This window comes from Dermacentor albipictus, chromosome 2 (genome assembly GCF_038994185.2).
Source record: "Dermacentor albipictus isolate Rhodes 1998 colony chromosome 2, USDA_Dalb.pri_finalv2, whole genome shotgun sequence".
NCBI classification, from domain to species: Eukaryota; Metazoa; Arthropoda; class Arachnida; order Ixodida; family Ixodidae; genus Dermacentor; species Dermacentor albipictus.
Window position 1 is genome coordinate 65,503,013 of NC_091822.1, and position 18,698 is coordinate 65,521,710.

At 47.2% G+C, this 18,698-nt stretch overlaps 1 protein-coding gene across 2 annotated transcripts in view; it reads right to left on the minus strand.

The window, feature by feature from the left end:
• psidin (phagocyte signaling impaired) overlaps positions 1-18,698 on the minus strand; it is an 81,842-nt gene that overhangs the window by 9,297 nt on the left and 53,847 nt on the right. The window contains exons 18-23 of one of the 2 annotated variants that reach the window (XM_070533654.1): positions 17,032-17,084; positions 16,289-16,361; positions 12,792-12,834; positions 11,396-11,671; positions 9,578-9,695; positions 1,374-1,466 (exon numbers count right to left, since the gene is read on the minus strand). In XM_070533654.1, the coding sequence (XP_070389755.1) occupies positions 1,374-1,466; positions 9,578-9,695; positions 11,396-11,671; positions 12,792-12,834; positions 16,289-16,361; positions 17,032-17,084 (656 nt within the window). The remainder of the gene's footprint in view (positions 1-1,373; positions 1,467-9,577; positions 9,696-11,395; positions 11,672-12,791; positions 12,835-16,288; positions 16,362-17,031; positions 17,085-18,698) is intronic. The other variant, XM_065433637.2, reaches the window with a different exon arrangement.

Below are 18,698 nucleotides of genomic sequence, written 5' to 3' on the forward strand. Positions count from 1 at the left end.
CCCCCGGTGACCAACCCAGTAACGATCATGTTATAGGGACACCACACAGAGGAAAATAATTAGGTCGAGCTGCATTAGTAATTTACACTATGACAACACCATAAGGGCAATTCTTACCACGAAAGGAGGCTTCGTAAGCCATAAAAGACCCAAAATTAAATATCCCAGTATGGATCCATGCAGCAGATCTAATGCTCTCAGCCTTCTTGATCAGTACAAAATTTTTATCTGACAGAAAGCTATTACATTACAATTTAGCAAAAATGTTTCATTTGCACTAAATTGCACTTCCAACTGTTCTTTATGCAAAGTAACTTATTACAGAATAGCAACCCAACTTGCTTTGTCTATAACTATAATTTCTTACTACCATTAGTTCACACTAACTACGGTAAAAAACATTACCATACACTACCATTACCCTTTGAAATAATTTGCTGGTTCTATTAAAGACCTTGACTACATTAAGGCGTTTAAATCTTCATTAAAGGACTTTAGACTAGCCTCAGATAATTTGCCTCATTAAATGTTTTTGATTTTGATTACATACTGTTCTTGCCTAGCACTGTTGTCACATTGTTTTTTGTTTATCACAATTTGTGATTATACCACTACCTTTTTTGCTTGTTTGTCTCTTTGTTCTTGCTTGTTTGTTTTTCCACTTCTAAAAAATTGTACACTCTTTGCCACTTCCTAGTTTCTATATTTATATTGTACAGTCTAGCAGTAAAGCATTGCTTAATGACTTTCTTAGCACCGTTTCTCGTGTTCTAGCTTTCAGTTCATTTTTCTGATGTGCTGCTGCGTTGTTAACCTACAGCAAGTATACAGTTTTGTTCTAATTCCTAACAGAGGGTCTTGTCAGTGTCACTACTTGAGGGCCTCGTCTGCATACACGAATTTTTGTAACTATAGCTTTTGTGAATATAAACTCAAAACACAAATATCAGGCACAAAATGCCCATGGCAGCGTTAACCAGGTTTCATCCAAGCTTGTGCCGAATATCCCCGCCTGCACAGTTATAAATATTTTTTGGCAATCTTGTGGCATCCCACCAGTCTCTATAAAATTTAACAAGTTTTCATCGCCAGTCATCAAGTAAGAAAGGAAAGTGTACAAATACCTCACAGCATCAGCCCAACCAGGACTTGAAAGCCGGATCCTTGGAGCCCTAAACCAGGGGCTCCAAGGATCCTGCGAACATCACAAAAGACAAAGTGGCCAAGTGACACGGACAAGTGAGCGAAGCTAAAGCAAAAGACTACCAACTAGCCATTACATACTTGCCGCAAGTTGTTACAAACACTTTCCAAGCACTATGTAACACAACAGCAACAAGTAAAAGAAGTCTAGAAGAAAAGGCGGCACTCACTTTTGACTAGAGGGACCAGGTTATCCCCAACTTTGATTTCGGCACTGGCCGGCGCCTCCATGCTCAGCTCTGCGAAAGCCGGGAAAGAAAGAGCTAAAGAGCATTTGAAAAAATGCAAGAGAAAATGCAAAAAAAAGAAAGAAAAATGCCAGGGTTATCTAGAGCTTTCAAGGGCCCGACTTAAGAATTTTCGAGGATTAAAACGTCATAATGTCCGACAGCTTGAAACCAAAACAGTGTCTTAAATGGTGAGAAAACCTTTCTATTTGTTGCACACGAAATGAAAAGTGCCCAGTTTTTCACTTTAACCAGTACCAGCCTACCACAAAAGTGCTAATCGAATCAGATTGGCTGAACCCTTGGCTTGCATACACCTCGTGGTGAAAAGAACAGATAACAACCGCTAAACTAAGCCAAAGGTAAAATTAAAGGATTTTTAAGTTTAAGCACTCCATGAAACTCAACGGCTTTCAAGACCTCGGAAATCACAGCTTTACATTTGGGAATTGTCAACGTTTTGAAGGACGACTACAAACCCTCACCCCCAACATGGACTCCATAAAAGTGAGAAATGTTGTGGGTGGCATGCTTGCACTTTGATAAGCCCCCCTATGTTGCCCTGAGAATTTTTGAGAATAGCAGGTAGAATTAGATACTGTGAGAACACACGCCTGTGAGAAGGCATTTTTCTAACCCTGTGCTAGGACATTGAGAGAGAGAAGAAAAATGCACACATGCGCAAGGAGACCTCCATGTGCCACTCGGCCATCCACTGCCCACAAAGTTGCAAGCCCTACATCAATGCATGTACCCCTTCAACATTTACTGACTTCAATAAATTTTACCACCCTAAGGCCCAGTTTGGAGATCACATAGGATTGATGGCGGGACAAAACCCCGGAAGGCAAATCACCGATGCAAACAGAAATGAAAAACAACAAGCAAAAATCCAAACACCTGTTACGCACATAATTAAACAATGCAAACAGAGCTGTTGAATTTAAGTACTTGGGCAAAAATTTTACAGGCTGCACCTGAATATTCTCTCGGGATTTGTCTACTGCAACCGTTGCACACCAGGGTATCTACCAAGTTGACATTCCCAAATACCCAGAGTTTTGCAGGTTTTCCCTGAGTGCCGTTGCAAAATTCCCTGAGTGACACAGAACTTCGTTTTAGGTCAAGACGCGTTGACATCATGTCGCCCGATGCTGCAACTCTCTAGTAAGCATGTTAAAAAAAAAAAAAGAAACTTAATACAGTTTGAATAGTAAGGACTAGTGGTTATTTTATTCAAAAAGAAAACAGAAGGGTGGGGCATCTTGGCGTTAGCGAACACTGTTTTTTTGAGCGCAAGCTCCTTCAAAGAAGCCGCGGAACACTTCCTTTCCCGTTCATTCATCAATGTGTAGGTTGTTCCTTTTCTCCTCCTCCTTCCTCTGTACGTTCACCCCATGGACCACTTGAAGCATCCTCTCAGTCAGTTGTACAGTCACCGTCGGTATTTTCGGACTCCCTAGGGGCTGTGAAAATGTCAGAAAAATCTGGTAGTTCGAAAAAATAAATGCATGTCTTTTGCAGCACTTAAAGGCCTCCTCACCAGGCCACATGACAAATTTTGGTTATATGCTGAAAGTTGTTACGTGCCCTCTAGGGAGTGTTCTGCTGCAATAATTTTTTTAATTGGTTCATTAATAGCCGAGATTGAAATATTTCAGTGCCATAAACCGACAATTTCAGGAGGTGAGGGCCACTGCCAAGACAGAAACTTTTTCTACTTGCCCAGTCTAGCCACTGCAAATTAAATTCTTTGCCCGCATTCTCCCATACCGGACCTCAAGGATTGCGTGGCGCATACGTCACGGGCCCTCGCCTTCATTTCTTTTTCTCCTCGCTTTTTTTTGCGGCGTGGCGCACTTCCACTGACGGCGTCATACAAGAGCTGTGGGGTTTGTCTCGTTTCACGCAGCACACGATTTTGCGCGCTGTGCACAACACCTGACTAGCAGTACAGTTAAATATTGTTACTACGAACCCCACAATAACAAATTTCTCAAATTTAAGAATATTTTTAAAATCCCCACAAGATTGCCTATATTTTTGATGTAAACATGTTTCAGAACTATGAATTTCAATACAGCACATATTTCAGAATAACGCACATAATTTATTTTCCCCTTTATAACCGAGGAACATCAGTATTATCAATTCCGCTAAAAATAACCGCGCTGGAACTCTTGCATGAAACAGAAATCGCGAGTGCAGTAGCTATCCTAATCACCATGTCGAGTGCCAATTGCTTCACCGAACTTCAACACAAACTTCACGAAAATGCTGCGGCGAAGCATGCGCGAGATCCAACGAAGCATGCAGCTAGCGACAGCGCCAGGAAGTGAAAGCAGTTTTTGCTGCAGGACAAATTGGGTGTGTTGCAGGGAATCAACGCAGGGAAAAAACAAATCAACGTGTGCAGACAGCATGGCATTGCCCCATCGATCGTTGGGACCATTTTGATAGACCAAGACAAGATTGTCAAGCTTCACCGGGAATCGCAACTCGTTCTTACGAGGAGACGGCTGCGACTGGGAAACTTACAAAATGTGGAGCAAGCTGTTCTCACGTGGTTCAAAGATGGCAGACTGCAAAACGTTCCCATGTCTGGCCCAATGCTCCAAGAAAAAACTGGAGGACGCTTAAGCTTCGCCTTCAAGAGTGGGACGCGACAGTGTTCCCGTCGACCCGCCAAGGGGTATAAGACAATGCGCTACGGCACAGCGATCACTTACGATACGCCCCGCATCGGACTTAGCGCCCACCTATCACGCGGTGAGCGTCGAGCAACGCAGCGTTCGGCGCGGCAACGAAACGTGCGCCTGAGCGAACGGAACGAACCAAAGAACTCGGTGTCTCGGAGGGGAAACGATCTACGCCAGCCAAACGTCGCGATCGGCACGGGCAGAGAGATAGATAGTAATCTAAAGAAAGGACGGGAGCACGGCGAAGCGTCGTCAGGGGAGAGGGAGTCCCGCGACGCGCCTGGCAGCGGTCCCAATGCGCGCGCGGCGCGCCTCCTGTCGGGGCAGCGCCGTACATTGAGAGGAGGGGGTCTTCTGTGTTTGCCGCAAGATGGCTCTGCGTGTGCGGAAAGCGCAGAAGAAATGCAGCGGAAACGCACTTCGCCACTCGTGTAATTGTGACTTCTTTACGTTACATGTTCATAATTACCGATATACACCGCAGTATAACTTTCCACGGCTCGTTTCGAAGGCAACACCGCATTCACTAGAGGCGCGTTTGCACCGCTTGGAAGCATCGAACTCGTGGCTGAGTGGTAGCGTCTCCGCCTCACACTCCGGAGACCCTGGTTCGATTCCCACCGGGCCAATCTTGGAAGTTGCTTTTTATTTATGAAGCGCCTGCCGTGATTTATCGCTCACGGTCAACGCCGCAAACGCCGACACCGACGCCGACGACACCGGCTTTTCTGCGACACGAGCTCCTTAATGCTGTCGCGTTAAAAGCCAGTGAATTTGCCGATGCACTTGAAATGACTGGGTTTGATGCCAGTGCAGGTTGGCTCTTTCATTTCCGCCAAAGGAACGGAATAACTTGGCGGTAGTCTCGGGCGAGGAAAAGGCTGCTGACAGAGAAGGAAGGCGCGGATTCCTGGCGCAATGATCGTTCTCTAGAGGTGGCTGAATCGTGCTATAAAGATGATATTTTCAATACGGATGAGACCGCATGTTTTGATCAGCTTCCGCCAGACCGGACGATGCACTTCAAAGGGCGGCGGTGCAAAGGAGGGAAGTCGTATCTTTGCGTGACAGCTCTGCTCTGCTGCAAAGCAACAGACACGAAGAAAATTAAGCTGCTCGTCACTGGCAAATACGCAAAGCCTCACTGCATGAAAAACGTCGTATCGTTTACCGTACGACTACCGCACCAACAAGTGAGCCTGGATGACCAGAGAACTCTTTTCCGAGTGGCTCATCACACTCGACGACCAAATGAGGAGGGATGATCGAAGAATTCTACTGGTCGTCGACAACTGCTCTGCTCACATTGCGAATGTTCGCTTGAGGCACGTTCGCTTGGAATTTCTGCTGCCAAACAACACGTCCTTGCTGCAACCCCTAGACCAGGGCATTATAAAGAGTGTGAAAGCAGGATTTCGTAAGTGCCTTGTGCAGTGACGGACTATAAACCTCCGTCTAAAGCAGCCGACTGCAATCAATAGCCGTCAAGCAACGGAAATTCCCACGGGTGCTTGGTGGAACTCGAAGGCGTCCACCATTAGCAACTGCTGGCGAAAAGCAGGGCTTGTCAAAGCGCCTGTGCAGCTTGAAGATGACCTGGAGGCGACTGACAACAACCCTGGAGACCTGTAGTCCGAGGTTGCGGAACTGCTGCCTGCCGTCTCTTCCTTCAATGGCTACGTGGAGAGCGACACCGCAGCACTAATGGCAGCAGACCTGACAACCAAAGAGATTGTTAACTGCGTTTGCGATTTCTCCAGTGACGATGACGACCTGAAGGAAGACGACCGTGGGTCACCGAACACAGAAGATGAAATCGTGTCGAACATAGATGTTTTAGTGCACATGAACAAAGCCTGCCCTTTTATTGCTCGATACAATGACGTACCCAATGAGGTAATGCGCAAAGTGGAAGATGTAGACACATTCCTAATTGGCCGTGCATGCTGCACGTGCCACAAGAAAATAGCTGATTTCTTCAAATAAAGCAGCTCTGAAGTGAGTGAAACATTCTTTTTTTAGAGTACACTTGCCTGCACACGTGGCTACTGCCAAGGTACATCATTTTCATTCCTAGGTTTGTCCACTGGCTTATAACTGCAAGGTTTTCATTACAACCATATTTAAAAATAACGAACGATTTTTGTCGGTCTCATGTGATTCGTTATGTCGAGATTTGACTGTATAAGTCAATGCTACACGAATACTGAAGCAGACCTAAGCAGTTCATAGAGCATGATCGCGCACTGGAACCCAGCAGAAAATGGCATACTTTCGTTGTCTGCACGTGTGACTGCACAACATGGGAACATGCAGATGAAATGGAAGTACTTTTCTCTTGCAACGGAACGAAGTAAAACAAGAATACAAAGACATTCAGATTGTGTGTTTTATTATTACTCTAAACTTTAATTCGTCTATTGAAGCAACAGATTACATAAATCACGGGTGTTGCCTTGAATAATTCTCGAAGTCATGTGTCGCTACAAACGACGACACAGCAGTGCAATGTACACCCATGAGCAAAACCATATGGACCACGGATTGAGCGGTAAAGCAGATGTTTTCCTTGGCCTGTGAATCCAACTTGAAACTGCCGTCCAAATTTAGCATTGGGAACTTTCTAGTCTACTCGTCACTTTCAGTTTATGCATACTAATTGCATAGAAATTTAGTTTTTTCGGAGACCCTACGGTTCGTATACTTTTGCTCATGGGTGTAGGTAGGCATACTTGTGTGATTACGTCCCCTCTCCGACTGGGGAGCACGGCACCTGCGAGCGGGGTAGACGGCATTTGGTTTGAAATTCCGCGGCACATAGTGATGTAGTACTTAGCAGACACGATCGTTAGCGCGCATAGTATGCACGGCGTTTGTCAACTCAAAATGGCCAGACCTGGTGAGGGGCCCTTTAAAGGCTCAAATTGCCACAGGCACGTCCGAAAAAGCTCAGAAGGCCTGCCAGTACACTAATTAGGCATACTGGTGCTTGCACTGTGACAGGAGATGGTGGGTGCATGCGTACATACCGTATTTACATGACTAAGTCGACCCCCCCATATTGCGTGACAGAAAAAAAAAAGGAATGAGCAAACCCAAGGGCGCATTCAATATCGAAAATTTATTAGTAGCTGACATGGTCACTGGACTACTCATCTTCGCTAGTGCTGCCATCGTCATCCCTGCCATCGTCATCCCACAGTGCGCCGTCCAGTGAAATTCCACATTTGGCAAACGACCGCACCACGACATCTTGTGGAATAGCAGCCCATGCCGAATGCACCCAACTACACGCAAGTCCGGCTAGCGAAATTTGTGGTCGTCTTCTGCCGCCAGCCACTCATTGTACTCACGGTGGAGCAGGTCCTGTGACAGGGACCGATCACGCATTTCAGCGACGTACGCCACAAGCTTGGCCTACAGCTCGGGAAAATGTCCAGACTTCGCCACGTGGGAAATTCCTCACTCGCCGTCACAGGTGAAAATTTCGCTTCGCTGCAGTCACCACTCCCGCTCCATCTGTTCAGAAACATCGAAGTTGCGGCCTGCTGCGCAGTGATTTGTTTCTTCAGCGTAAAAGATGGCAGCCTTCTTGAACGCTGTTGTGAACGAGTGCTGAATGATTAGTGGGCCTGGAGCACTCACGACGACTGGGGAAGCATGGAAGTAGCACGTAGCCGGCAGTCAAGTCGAATGCGCCAAACCAATGCCTTTGGGCAAACTATGGAGAAAGACCCGTGAGCAGTGTCTGCTCTTCCATGAGCTACCGATACTCCCCGCAAGCACCGCCATTGTGAAGGTGCCGCCGCGAATGGAACAGCGGCGCTTTCATCAACTATCGACATTCCCCCATGAGTGTTGTGTGCACTGTAAAGCTCTCAAAATCGTTGAAAAACCCGTCCGAAAAGCGAACAAATACACTGGATAGCGAAAAGCTACGGGTAGGGCCATACAGCAAGCCCAAAACTGTAACCACGTTGTAGCTCCTGTTGGTCTCGCTTTTTTGGCAGTGCCATGTTTTGGTTTTGATTGTAAGTCTACCCCCACACTTCATATTTTCAAATTAAAAAAAAAGAGGTCGACTTAAAATCGTGTAAATACGGTAATTACGGAATACATACACTGTCCCATGACAATTGCCCCCTTACCACACTTGTTATGCTTCACCAGGTAACACTGCTGTACTGAGGCGAAGCTAAGTTTTGGGTACCAACATTATGCAAAGCGTTGTGCTTTCCGAGCTTCGAAACAAACCGCGAGGTCCACAAAGGTGGAGTGGGTGCCGTTGCTGACAGCGGCAAATTTTTTCAATGAAAAACACGGCATGGAACAGCAAGCTTAATAGCAAATGTTAAGGCAGCTAGGCTAAGCGTTGCCGCGGTGGTGGCTACAGCTCCCAGCAGAGCTGCGTGCGAGGGCGCCGGTTCGAGGCGGCACGGTGATCAAAATGGCGGCGATGGTGGTGGCTTTGATTAATGCGGGCAGGCGGTCACGGCATAAAGTCAGAAAACTCTGATGGCAAAGAGTTCTCGCCTCTGGAATTTCAGACGTTCTTATACATTGACTCTATGGGGGGCCACGAAGCCGTCTGAATTATCAGGCGTCTAGAAAGTCTGTTGTTCACGGTACAGTGGCAACTCCTCCAGCGGACGACACAACGTCAGAGAGGTTTCATTACGATTCCTCTCTGTTACTCATACAGCATTACCACGACTTTCATTCCCTTTCAACAAAATTACTACTCATTTTTCCTGATAGAAGCATAAATTCCTTCAATTTTCCCACTGTATTTCCAGACTATTAAAGATCCCCGAGAATTCCCAGTTTTCCCGGTTGGTAGACAACCCACAGACCCTTTTCATAATTGTAAAGCTAGTTTTCCTGTAATGAAGTTTGCCCAACTAAAAATATTGGCCTAGTCATTTTTGCAAACAGCGTGTACAAGTACAATTTGCTTTTATTATGACATGAAAAATGCCGTTGTGGCTCAAGTGATGAAACCATGCACAAGAAGCAATCCCCGAATATGTGCATCTAGCATTGTTTTCATTTGAACGATGACGAGCGCTGCTGTTGGCTGAGCAAATGTGCAGTGTAGAGAAGTGCACTTGCAAATTATGAAAAGTGTCTATTGCACGCACTGCACCTGAAGGGGCAAAAACACAGGAGTTAGCCACTGCTGTTCGACCTGGGGGCTCATTCTGTCAGTGTCCACTAAGTGACCTGTCCACTTCAGTGTGCACTGTTTGGATAGAATTTGAAGCCGGTAGGGCAGGCACCAATTGTCACTGCTGTCTCTCAAGCTCTACCCGTTCGGCGCGTGATGAAATGGACAATCCACTTAGTGGAGACTTACAGAATGCCCCCCTAATTATCTAGAACCCTCCATCCCCACTTACAGTCCCAGTGACCTGTACTGTACAATATTAATAGATTTGGCCTGCACACCTTCATTGACCTTGTAGAGATCGACGATCCACTGGAAAGCAGCCAGCAGGGCCCGCAGGCAGCCACCAGAGACAAATGCACCTAAGCGGCCAGGCTGAGGGCAGAGCACTGGATAGGGCTGCGCCACAGGTACAAACACAGTTCCTTATGTAGAATCTGTTCTCCTGGATGTATTTAGTACCATGTGACTGGCAACAACTAGTAAGATTGATTGATTGTAATGGCCAAAATAGCAGCGGGACTAAATGAAATGGCCACAGCAGAGGGCTCCATATTAATTTTGGGCCCCTGGGGTTTCTCTTTAATGTGTGCCCAAAACTTGCTACATTGGCACTTCTGTATTTCATCGCCATCATAATGCAGTGGCCACAGCTGGGAGCCCAACCTGTGGCTACATGCTACGCAGCACAACACCACAGCTGCTAAGCTTTCACACCTGGGACAAGTCGAGAGAGGATTGGAAGTGTGTCTACAATTTAGGTGGCCACCATACAAATTTGAATTCAAGAGGAAACACCAACTGACATTGTCCCAGCTTTTCAATAGCAAAAGAGAGGAGTCGACTTGGGCAGCATGTGCAATTCGCAGAATTAAAATTTTGGAAGAACGCGCCTGCGGTGATTGTCCAAGTTATGCGAGAGCCACTTGCATGGCACACATACGTTACTAAACTTCGATTGCAGCCGAGTGAGCGGAGTGTGTTCGTGCGTCCGTTTGGCTGCATCGCTTTTGCAACCAAGACACCGTATGTCTTGAGACCTTTTAATCCTCCTTGCACAAACTATGCATACGAAACGATGTCATGACAACACAATGGCAGGGGTGCTCTTTCACTCTTCTGTTGTGTGTAATTCTGTGCCTCTTTTCAACTGTTGATGGTGTGCTGAAGGATAGGCATTCGCTTGCCATACTGCAGGCCTGGGCTCATTTCCTTGCAGGGGCTAAATTTTCACAAATTCGTTTGACGCAGTTGTCGTTTCAAGACCAGACAGACAAACCTAAGTGAGGCTGGGCAGCCAAAGAAATGCTGTCGTATTTAAAGCTTTTGTAGCTGTGTGACTGGAGAAACCGGTCAACATGCATGTTTGGTGCTGGTCACTATCTTGCATGGACTGCTGGTGTTAACACCACTAACATGCTCCTATAAGATTAAGAGGTGAATACAATACGCACTGCACATGTGGTCCTTCCTTTCAGTTCATTTTTTATACTCTTTGCAACTTCACATTTGAATTTATACTGTAATCACATATACACACAACTACATACAAGTAACGCTACACTATGTCTGACCAACTCTCTAACAGATGAAAAGCACTGGGTTATGTCAACCAGTTAGAAGTGGAAACCAGAGATGTTTGTTTGTTGCCTCCTGCTGTTCTCCCCATGCACAATTCAAGTTGAATGTAAGGATTGCAAGAGCATCAACTATGGACAGTAGGCAATCCCTACTTTTTTAAAGACATGCAAGGTCATTGTTATTTCTGACAGTTTGCTTTCCCTGCACAGCAAACAGTAAGTGAGAAGGTGAAACCGAGTGGATTGAGGATTTTCCTAAAGCAAGGTTTATTACATCAAGATTTGACTGTACACAGGCAAAACAATATGCATGTACTTGACATCAGCTGATACACAAGGCATAGCCAAAGCTGTTCAAGTGACAGTCTGGTGTCTGTCTTTTCTATGCGTGCTTTTCATGCTGTACACTTGAAAGAGTTTGTACCAAATTAGCCGTTTGTCCTTCACTGTGGCCACTCTGCCGCCACCAACCTACTTGCAGCATTTCACAATGACGAGCAGACCGCTAAAGGTACTTGCCTGGGGGTGTGGCGGTAGGGCATCTGCCTCCAGTGCCACCTCGTGCAACGAGTCCAGGAGAGAGGTGGCCACGGCCAGCGGGCCACCCGTCCCACCGGCACTGGGTGCCCTCTCCCCATTGGCCAGGGGCCGCTCGCTGTCGTTTCCCACGTAGTCGCCGCCTGCCGGTGCCAACGGGGTCTGCTGCTGTGGCTGGGACAGCAACTGCTGGGAGCACAGCTGGTGGCAGGCGGCCAGCAAGCGGAGCAGCAGATTCCGAATGCGCAGCCACACCACCTGTCACACCCGACATCAGAGGACATTGATCGATTGACCTATTGACACTATATGAAGGAGCACTAAAGAAGACTTAAGTTAAGCTGGGATTGGTAAAGTATACTTCTGGAATAGATATCACAAGAAGCCAACAAACAAAGACACAAAGGAAAACATAGGGGAGATTACGTGTACTTAATAATTACATTAAAGAAATGACAAATTAATGGCAATGAAAGTGGATGAAAGAACAACTTGCCGAAGGTGGGGAATGATTCAAGGCAACATCCGTTATTTGTGTAATCTGTTGGTTCAACAGACGGATTAAAGTTTAGAGAAATAATAAAACACAAACTGAATGTCTGCGTGTCCTTGTTTTACTTCGCACCACAGCGAGAGATATATATTTCCATTTCGTCTGCCTGTTCCCACGTCGTGCAGTCACACGTGCAGACAACAAAAGTATGTCATTTTCTACGGTGTTCCAGTGCACAATCATGGTCTATGAACCACTTGTGCCTGCCTCGATATTCATGTAGCACTGACTTGACCTCATGCACAGAGCGAAAAAATGTGTGCAAAAATGTGCAATGCAAAAAAAAAAAAAAAATAGTGAGGAGAAAAAATAAATAAATAAAAGAAGGCCGTATAGGTCAAGCGATCCTCGAGATCCGGTATAGGAGAACGCAGGGAAGGAATTTTGCTTGCGGAGGCTAGATGGGGGCGAGTGGAGAGAGTGTCTCGCTATGCAGTGACCCTCGTCTCCTGAAATCATGGGTTCACAGCACTGAAATATTTCGATCTTGGCTATTAATGAACCAATTTGAAAAATTCTTACGGCAGAACGCTCCCTAGAGGGTGCGTAACAACTTCCAGCGCCTAGCTGAAATTCGCTATGTGGCTTGGTGAGGGGCCGTTTAATATATACCTTTAGTGTCCTTTTAATTTCACTGCAAAAATCCTCTGCAGACATTCCGCTCTGCATTACCCTTTAGGTTGCCTTGAACCAGAGTACCACGAAAAAGAAGTGTGTACTGCTGTGCTAGTGTGCCGAACCAGGTGAATTTGGCCCACTGCTACAGCCAAGAACCACTTGTGCTGTGTGGGGGGGGTGACAGAGAAGAAAGCAGAGTGTACTTGCCTCTTCCTGTCGTGTCCTCTCCAGGTACTCGTCCAGCAGTTTTCTGTGGCAACACAAGGAGGTTTGGAGCTTAGTGGTGGTTGGCATGACACAGCGCCAAACAAAAAAGGAAGTAGAAAGCCAGGGGTTCGGATAAACACTTTATCTAGCATCATACCATTCAAGGTTGCTTGCTGGCACGCACTGAAACTTATGCGAAAATATTTTTTTTATTATACAGTCAATGACCAATCTTTCAGCCATGCCCGATAATTTGGATGCCTTCGCATTGCAGCCATGTACCTCATGGAGGCAATATATGAAGACGTCTGAAATTTCGGATGCTGACACCGTCCCGATTTTCCAGACTTCTTGCCGTGACCTCAGGTCTGAGATGGCATTAATCAATGCCACCCCCTCTGCTACAGTCAAACCTCGATATATCGAACACGGATACATCGAATTATTGTGTATATCGAACACTTTCTATATCACGTGGAAAATCGCATTCATTTTTAATTTTTTATTTCGAACGGGGCCGGATGTAAAATGGATATATCGAACTCCGCCGCCCCAGACCAAGTGTGCTCTGTTGACAGGAGGCGAGCTTTCCCGCAACACTCTCGAAGACAGCGGCGGCGCGATGGGCGTTCCCGACTGCTGCGTACGACAGCTCCCACATCGGTTGCGCCGAGGGTGCCATTTGAACGTAGCGGCGTACACACGCGGCGGCTTGGAGCCAGCCACGGCTGGGCTCGAGGGGAGCGCGCGCTTGCTCCCCTAGAGACCGGCCGTGAGCCAGCCCAGCCGCCTCAATCACGCGCGCCCGCGCCCCCGCCGTGCGCGCGCGATCGAGGCGGCCGTGGAGCCAGTTGGAGCGCTTTGTCGGTGCTGAGCCACACAGCATGTGCATTGAGGACTTCGTTGGTGGTGACGACAGCACCGGAACAGTGGCGGAGTTGACAGACGTGGAGATCGCGGCAGAAGTGACTGCTGAGCGGCCAAACGAAGACGCTGCCGAGGCTGATCCAGCAAGCGCTGATGTTGCCCCGCTCCCGACTGCAACTGAGGCTGTAGCTGCTTTGGCCGTTGTACACCGCTACTGCGGCGCAATAGAAGGCACTGGACCGTCTCTTGTGGACCGTTTGGACTGTGTTGAGGACGCCGTGGTCAAGCACCCGGTTGCCAATATGAAGCAGGCTACGCTGTTTCAGTACTTTCAGCGAACGAAATAAATACTTTGTTTGAAGCTTCATGTGAGTATCTATTGCGCCACGATTGGTTCATTGATTGATTTGTGCTAGTTCTTGATGCGTTTTCTACGTGATTTTATATATCGAATTCTGGCTATATCGATCGAACTATTTTGCGATCACCGCGCTGCTCCGAAACCGGCGGAGTTTTCGGAGCAGCCCTATTTCATTTGTTTGCGTCTGGTTTGTGTAGGGACCCCAGTTTGCGCAGGCCACGTTTTGGCTAGCGTGGTGTGTGGTTGTGCTGTTGTGTCAAGTGTGCTCCGCGACGCTAGGCCTAGGTGCTTCGACGCTCGTCAGCGAACTCTACTGTTCGTAACTTGAGGATTTCGCTTGGCTTCGATGGACCCCGGAAAGCGCGGAAAGCAGTACCGTACCCACGGAAATAACTTTTGAACAGTTTGTTGACGCTGACAATGAGCTCAACTTCTGCGCAGGACTGACAGACAAGGGAATAATCCGTCAGGTTGTAGGGGATTCAGAAGACTCCGATGTTGAAAATGAGGAGCCAATGCCTGCGCCGCCTACAAGCGCCGAGTTGACGCCAGCACTGTTGACTTTTTCATCGGTGTACAGTGCCGACATGATCCTTGCTCAGATCGAGGCGAATATGATTGCATGCAACCGGAACACCGTCCAAACATTCAAGCAACAAGTTCTTCAAGCCACTGCAGCAATAACACTGGCTGCCTGACGATGCACATGTACATAATAAACCGGCAGTCGGCTGCATACAGAGTTTTGAATGCCTCTTTTTATAGCACCTTCATTGATGCTTTGTCAGGGTTTCGGAAGCCTGGTACTTCGCCCTTTACCTCTAGATCCGAGAAAAAAAGAAAAAAGGTGTTGTTTTTTGCATGCATTCATTTTTTCGGACATTTTTACGTTCCCTAGAGGGTCCGAAAAATCGGTCGTTGACTGTACATTGATTACTGTTGCGTTTTCCCAGCTGCTACATCATGTCTTCGCAGTCCTGACCTAAAGCCCATTGACTCCTATATATTGTGTTCCCATTTGATGAGTCACTATTCTGTCATGTTCCTGCATGTTACATACATTCTTTCTCATGTCCTTTCTTTTTCTTTTTTCGGAAACGTATGAACGAGCTTTTAGTGTACAGTAGAACCCCGCTGTTACGTTCCTCACTGCTGCGTTTTCCCGGCTGCTACGTCGTTTTCATCCGGTCCCAGCATAGCTTCCATAGGATACAATGTATAAGGAACCCCGCTGTTACGTTGTAGCTATGAAAACGTTCCCGCATGGTACGTCGCAACTTAGCACCCCGCACCCGCCTGGGCTAAACTAGGCAGCGCGTTCCAACCGCCATTTTGGCTTTATACGAGTTTTGGCTGGGCTTGGCCGGGCTTGGCTATGGTAGTGGCTGCAAGAAGCCGCACGCCAGTTCGAGAGGCCGCCACTAAGTGGTCATTCGTGGAAAATGCTCTCACTATCATCACTGTGATTACGGTCACCGCATCGTTGTTGGACGTGTTGACCCACGGAGGAAGGAAACTCAGGAGAGGTCCTGACGTCATTCTTTGTGAAGCTAAAGTGAAACCGGAAGTTGGCGTTGCTGGTGGCGTTGCTGCGCCTACTGGTCCAGCTTTCCTTTCTTGTTTACATTTCTCCCACGCTGCGCTACGCGCAACCGGGTTGCTCGGACGCGCGCGCTCCGTAGCAATACTAAACAATCGTTAGTACGTCAGCATGATTACGCCAAAGAGGGCAAAATTTCCCGCGGATATTCCTTCGTCCGTTGCCATTGCCGTGACGCGGTGACGACGAGGAGCACGAGCCGCATGGTGCCGGGGAGTTGCCAAATCGTAGCTTTGGAGAAGCCGTCGCGGCTCTGGACCTCCTCCGCAGGTACGTCGCACCTCACGGCGACGCTGACAGCAATGCCGCCTTCCAGGCTATTGAGAAACGTGTGGCGATTTCTAGCGAGCGAAATAAACGGCAAGCCGCCATTATATACTTTTTAAAGTCCTAAGCGCACTCTGTGGAAATAAATTGTCTATAGTTGAACCTGCATTTTTTCATTCATTTTCGGAGCTTTCCTCACTGTTGCGTTTTCCCGGCTGTTACGTTTTTTTCCCCCGGTCCGGTGAAAAACGTATGAACGGGGTTCCACTGTATTTGTGTGCATTCTGGATTTACAACAGTTCGAAAGTATACAAACAAAGCAGATAAAAAAAATTATTTTGAGAGAAACACGCTGGTTGCTTTACGGTGTGCTATTCAACAGCACACACCAGAGCAACTGACCTCCGAGTAGCACCCCATTCCCGGAAAATCCTGACGTCCCGATTGTCCGTCAGGGCACTCCACTCCATCTTGTCTGTACGGAAGATTGTAGAACCTGGATTAGCTCATGTAAGTTTACACAGTGCATGAAGACAAACAGCGAAGTGAAAGCAAAACCGATGGTATATGCATAAACCTTTTCCTTCTACTTGGATGCAAGTTCAAGTGGGGCTAAACACATAGCAACTGCATCCTGCAAGGCAATGGGCCAACAGAAACACAATACCAGGTACATGTGCGCATGATATATACAGCGCATTCTCATGAGTCTACTCACTTTATGTAACAAAAATGTTGCTAATTATCAAGCTATCAGTAACTTAGGTACCTAAGAATCAAGATGTATAGTATCACCACCATAATTATCATCAGCTTATCTTTATGTCCGCTACCGGGACGAAGGCCTCTCCCAGCAATTTCTAATTACTCCCGTCTTGCTCTAGCCGATTCTAACTTCCGTCTGCAAATTTCCTAATTTACACATAGCGTGGTCAACTTTTATTAAAGGGAACACACAATTAGTATGCCAGCATTGACAACTCAGTTCGCACATGAAGGTCTGGAAAACTTTTTTTCATTAATAGAATGTCTGTTCAGCAGAATCCAGTGTTTTTCTCTTCATGAAGCTGAAGAAATGGTGAAGTTATATTGTGCTGAATGTCTTGAAAAACAAAAGACCACATGCATGTGCACAAGAAACATACCATTGACAGGGTCGATTTCCATGCTCATCAGCATCTGCTTCAGGGTCTCCTGGCTGCATCGTTCAATGCATGGAAAGAAGAAAGAAAAACCTTAACAAAGAGAACAACATGAATCTTGGCAAGTTGGCTCTGATTGTGCATTTCAAAATCAGCCAGAACATCTAGGCTGTTTGTGCAATTTCTCACCCATGTCCTACAAGTTCTGTCTGCACCGATGCTCACTAAAGAGAACTCCACTGGTCCCTTAAGGGCCGTTTATAGTCCGACATAACGTGCGCGCACGCTACGTTACGCTGGCGAAAACAACTCCTTCTATAGTTCAACGCACTGCAGCGCCGACGTATCCGGCGGCTGCCAGCGCGCCTCGACGGACCCGGCGCAAATTTGGCTCCTGCTCCATTCGCACGCCGGCGCCGCCGACTGCGTCGACCCACAATGCATTGCGCGCGAAGAAAAAGGCGCCAACACAACTCCGCAGACGGCTTTTGCGGATGGCGCGCGACTTGGCGAACCTTCTGCGCATGCCCCGAAGATAGCAGCCTACGGCGCGCGCGTTGATGTATAGAGGGGATGCAATCTCGGCTGGTGCAGCGCAACCGACGTAGCATGACTGACCGCGAACGACGCTCGCCCGTGCGCCGATAACGTCGGACTATAAACGGGCCCTTATTGATAGCACAAGTCATGAAAGCACAGTTCCTGAGGTAAGCACATCCACATTTCCGGTCGTACGTTTGCAAGGACGAATGCTACAGACATGCAGCCCTTTGCTAATGAACATAACTTACTTCCACAACCTCTACTGTATGCCCCCAGAGGATATGCCTTTGTACTTACGGAAGTCTCTATACATACCTGCCAACCTGTGAACATTAAAATTCAACCTGTGAACATTAAAATTCATAAATACCCTGTGGACACAACAGGGGGTGTCAGAGGAGAGATAGCACATGTTTTTACATCTTTTTAAGGTTTACTCAGAGCACCCACCTTTTTTTGGGGGGATGTAGTTGGCTTTCGTTAATTCGATTCTGACATGACCAACGAAACTGGTTAAGTTATCCGGCGGTTCGAATTAAACAAGAGACAGAAATAGCGCCAAAACTCACCATCGGTACACATTAGCAGTAAAGTAAAGGCTTGTTAATTCACAACTCATTAATTAGAAATTTTGGATAATTTGAAGTAGCTGCTGCTGTCCGTCCAACAATGTATTGAAAGCAACATGTAACACATCCCGCTAATTCACACTGAAATCCACACCGTCGCCGATAATTCGAACTCCGCGCCATCGTGGATGGGGAGAATGCTAGTGTGTGGGAGCATGTTGGCAACGCTGGCATCACCGTGGACGTCACACAGCTTTGCCCTTTCTACTTGCGGCCCTTTGTTTAGGCCTGACTGGAGAGAGCCGCATTTGCACCTGGCTAGGCATGGCCGACGCCTCTGTTGCAGGTTGGTTCTCTCCCTCTCTCAAGACCTTCAAGATAAAAACATGGACACGGCCCTGCGTGTTCTTTTTTCCGTTTTCTTTTTTTACATCTTTATGTTATATCTTGGAGGCTGTGCTCTTTCTCTACGAGGTGCGGCACCAGGTAATGTCTGAAACATGGTGGCCGTGATGTTTATGAGTGCTTGCAGTACCGAAAAGCATAGCCTTTGAGATT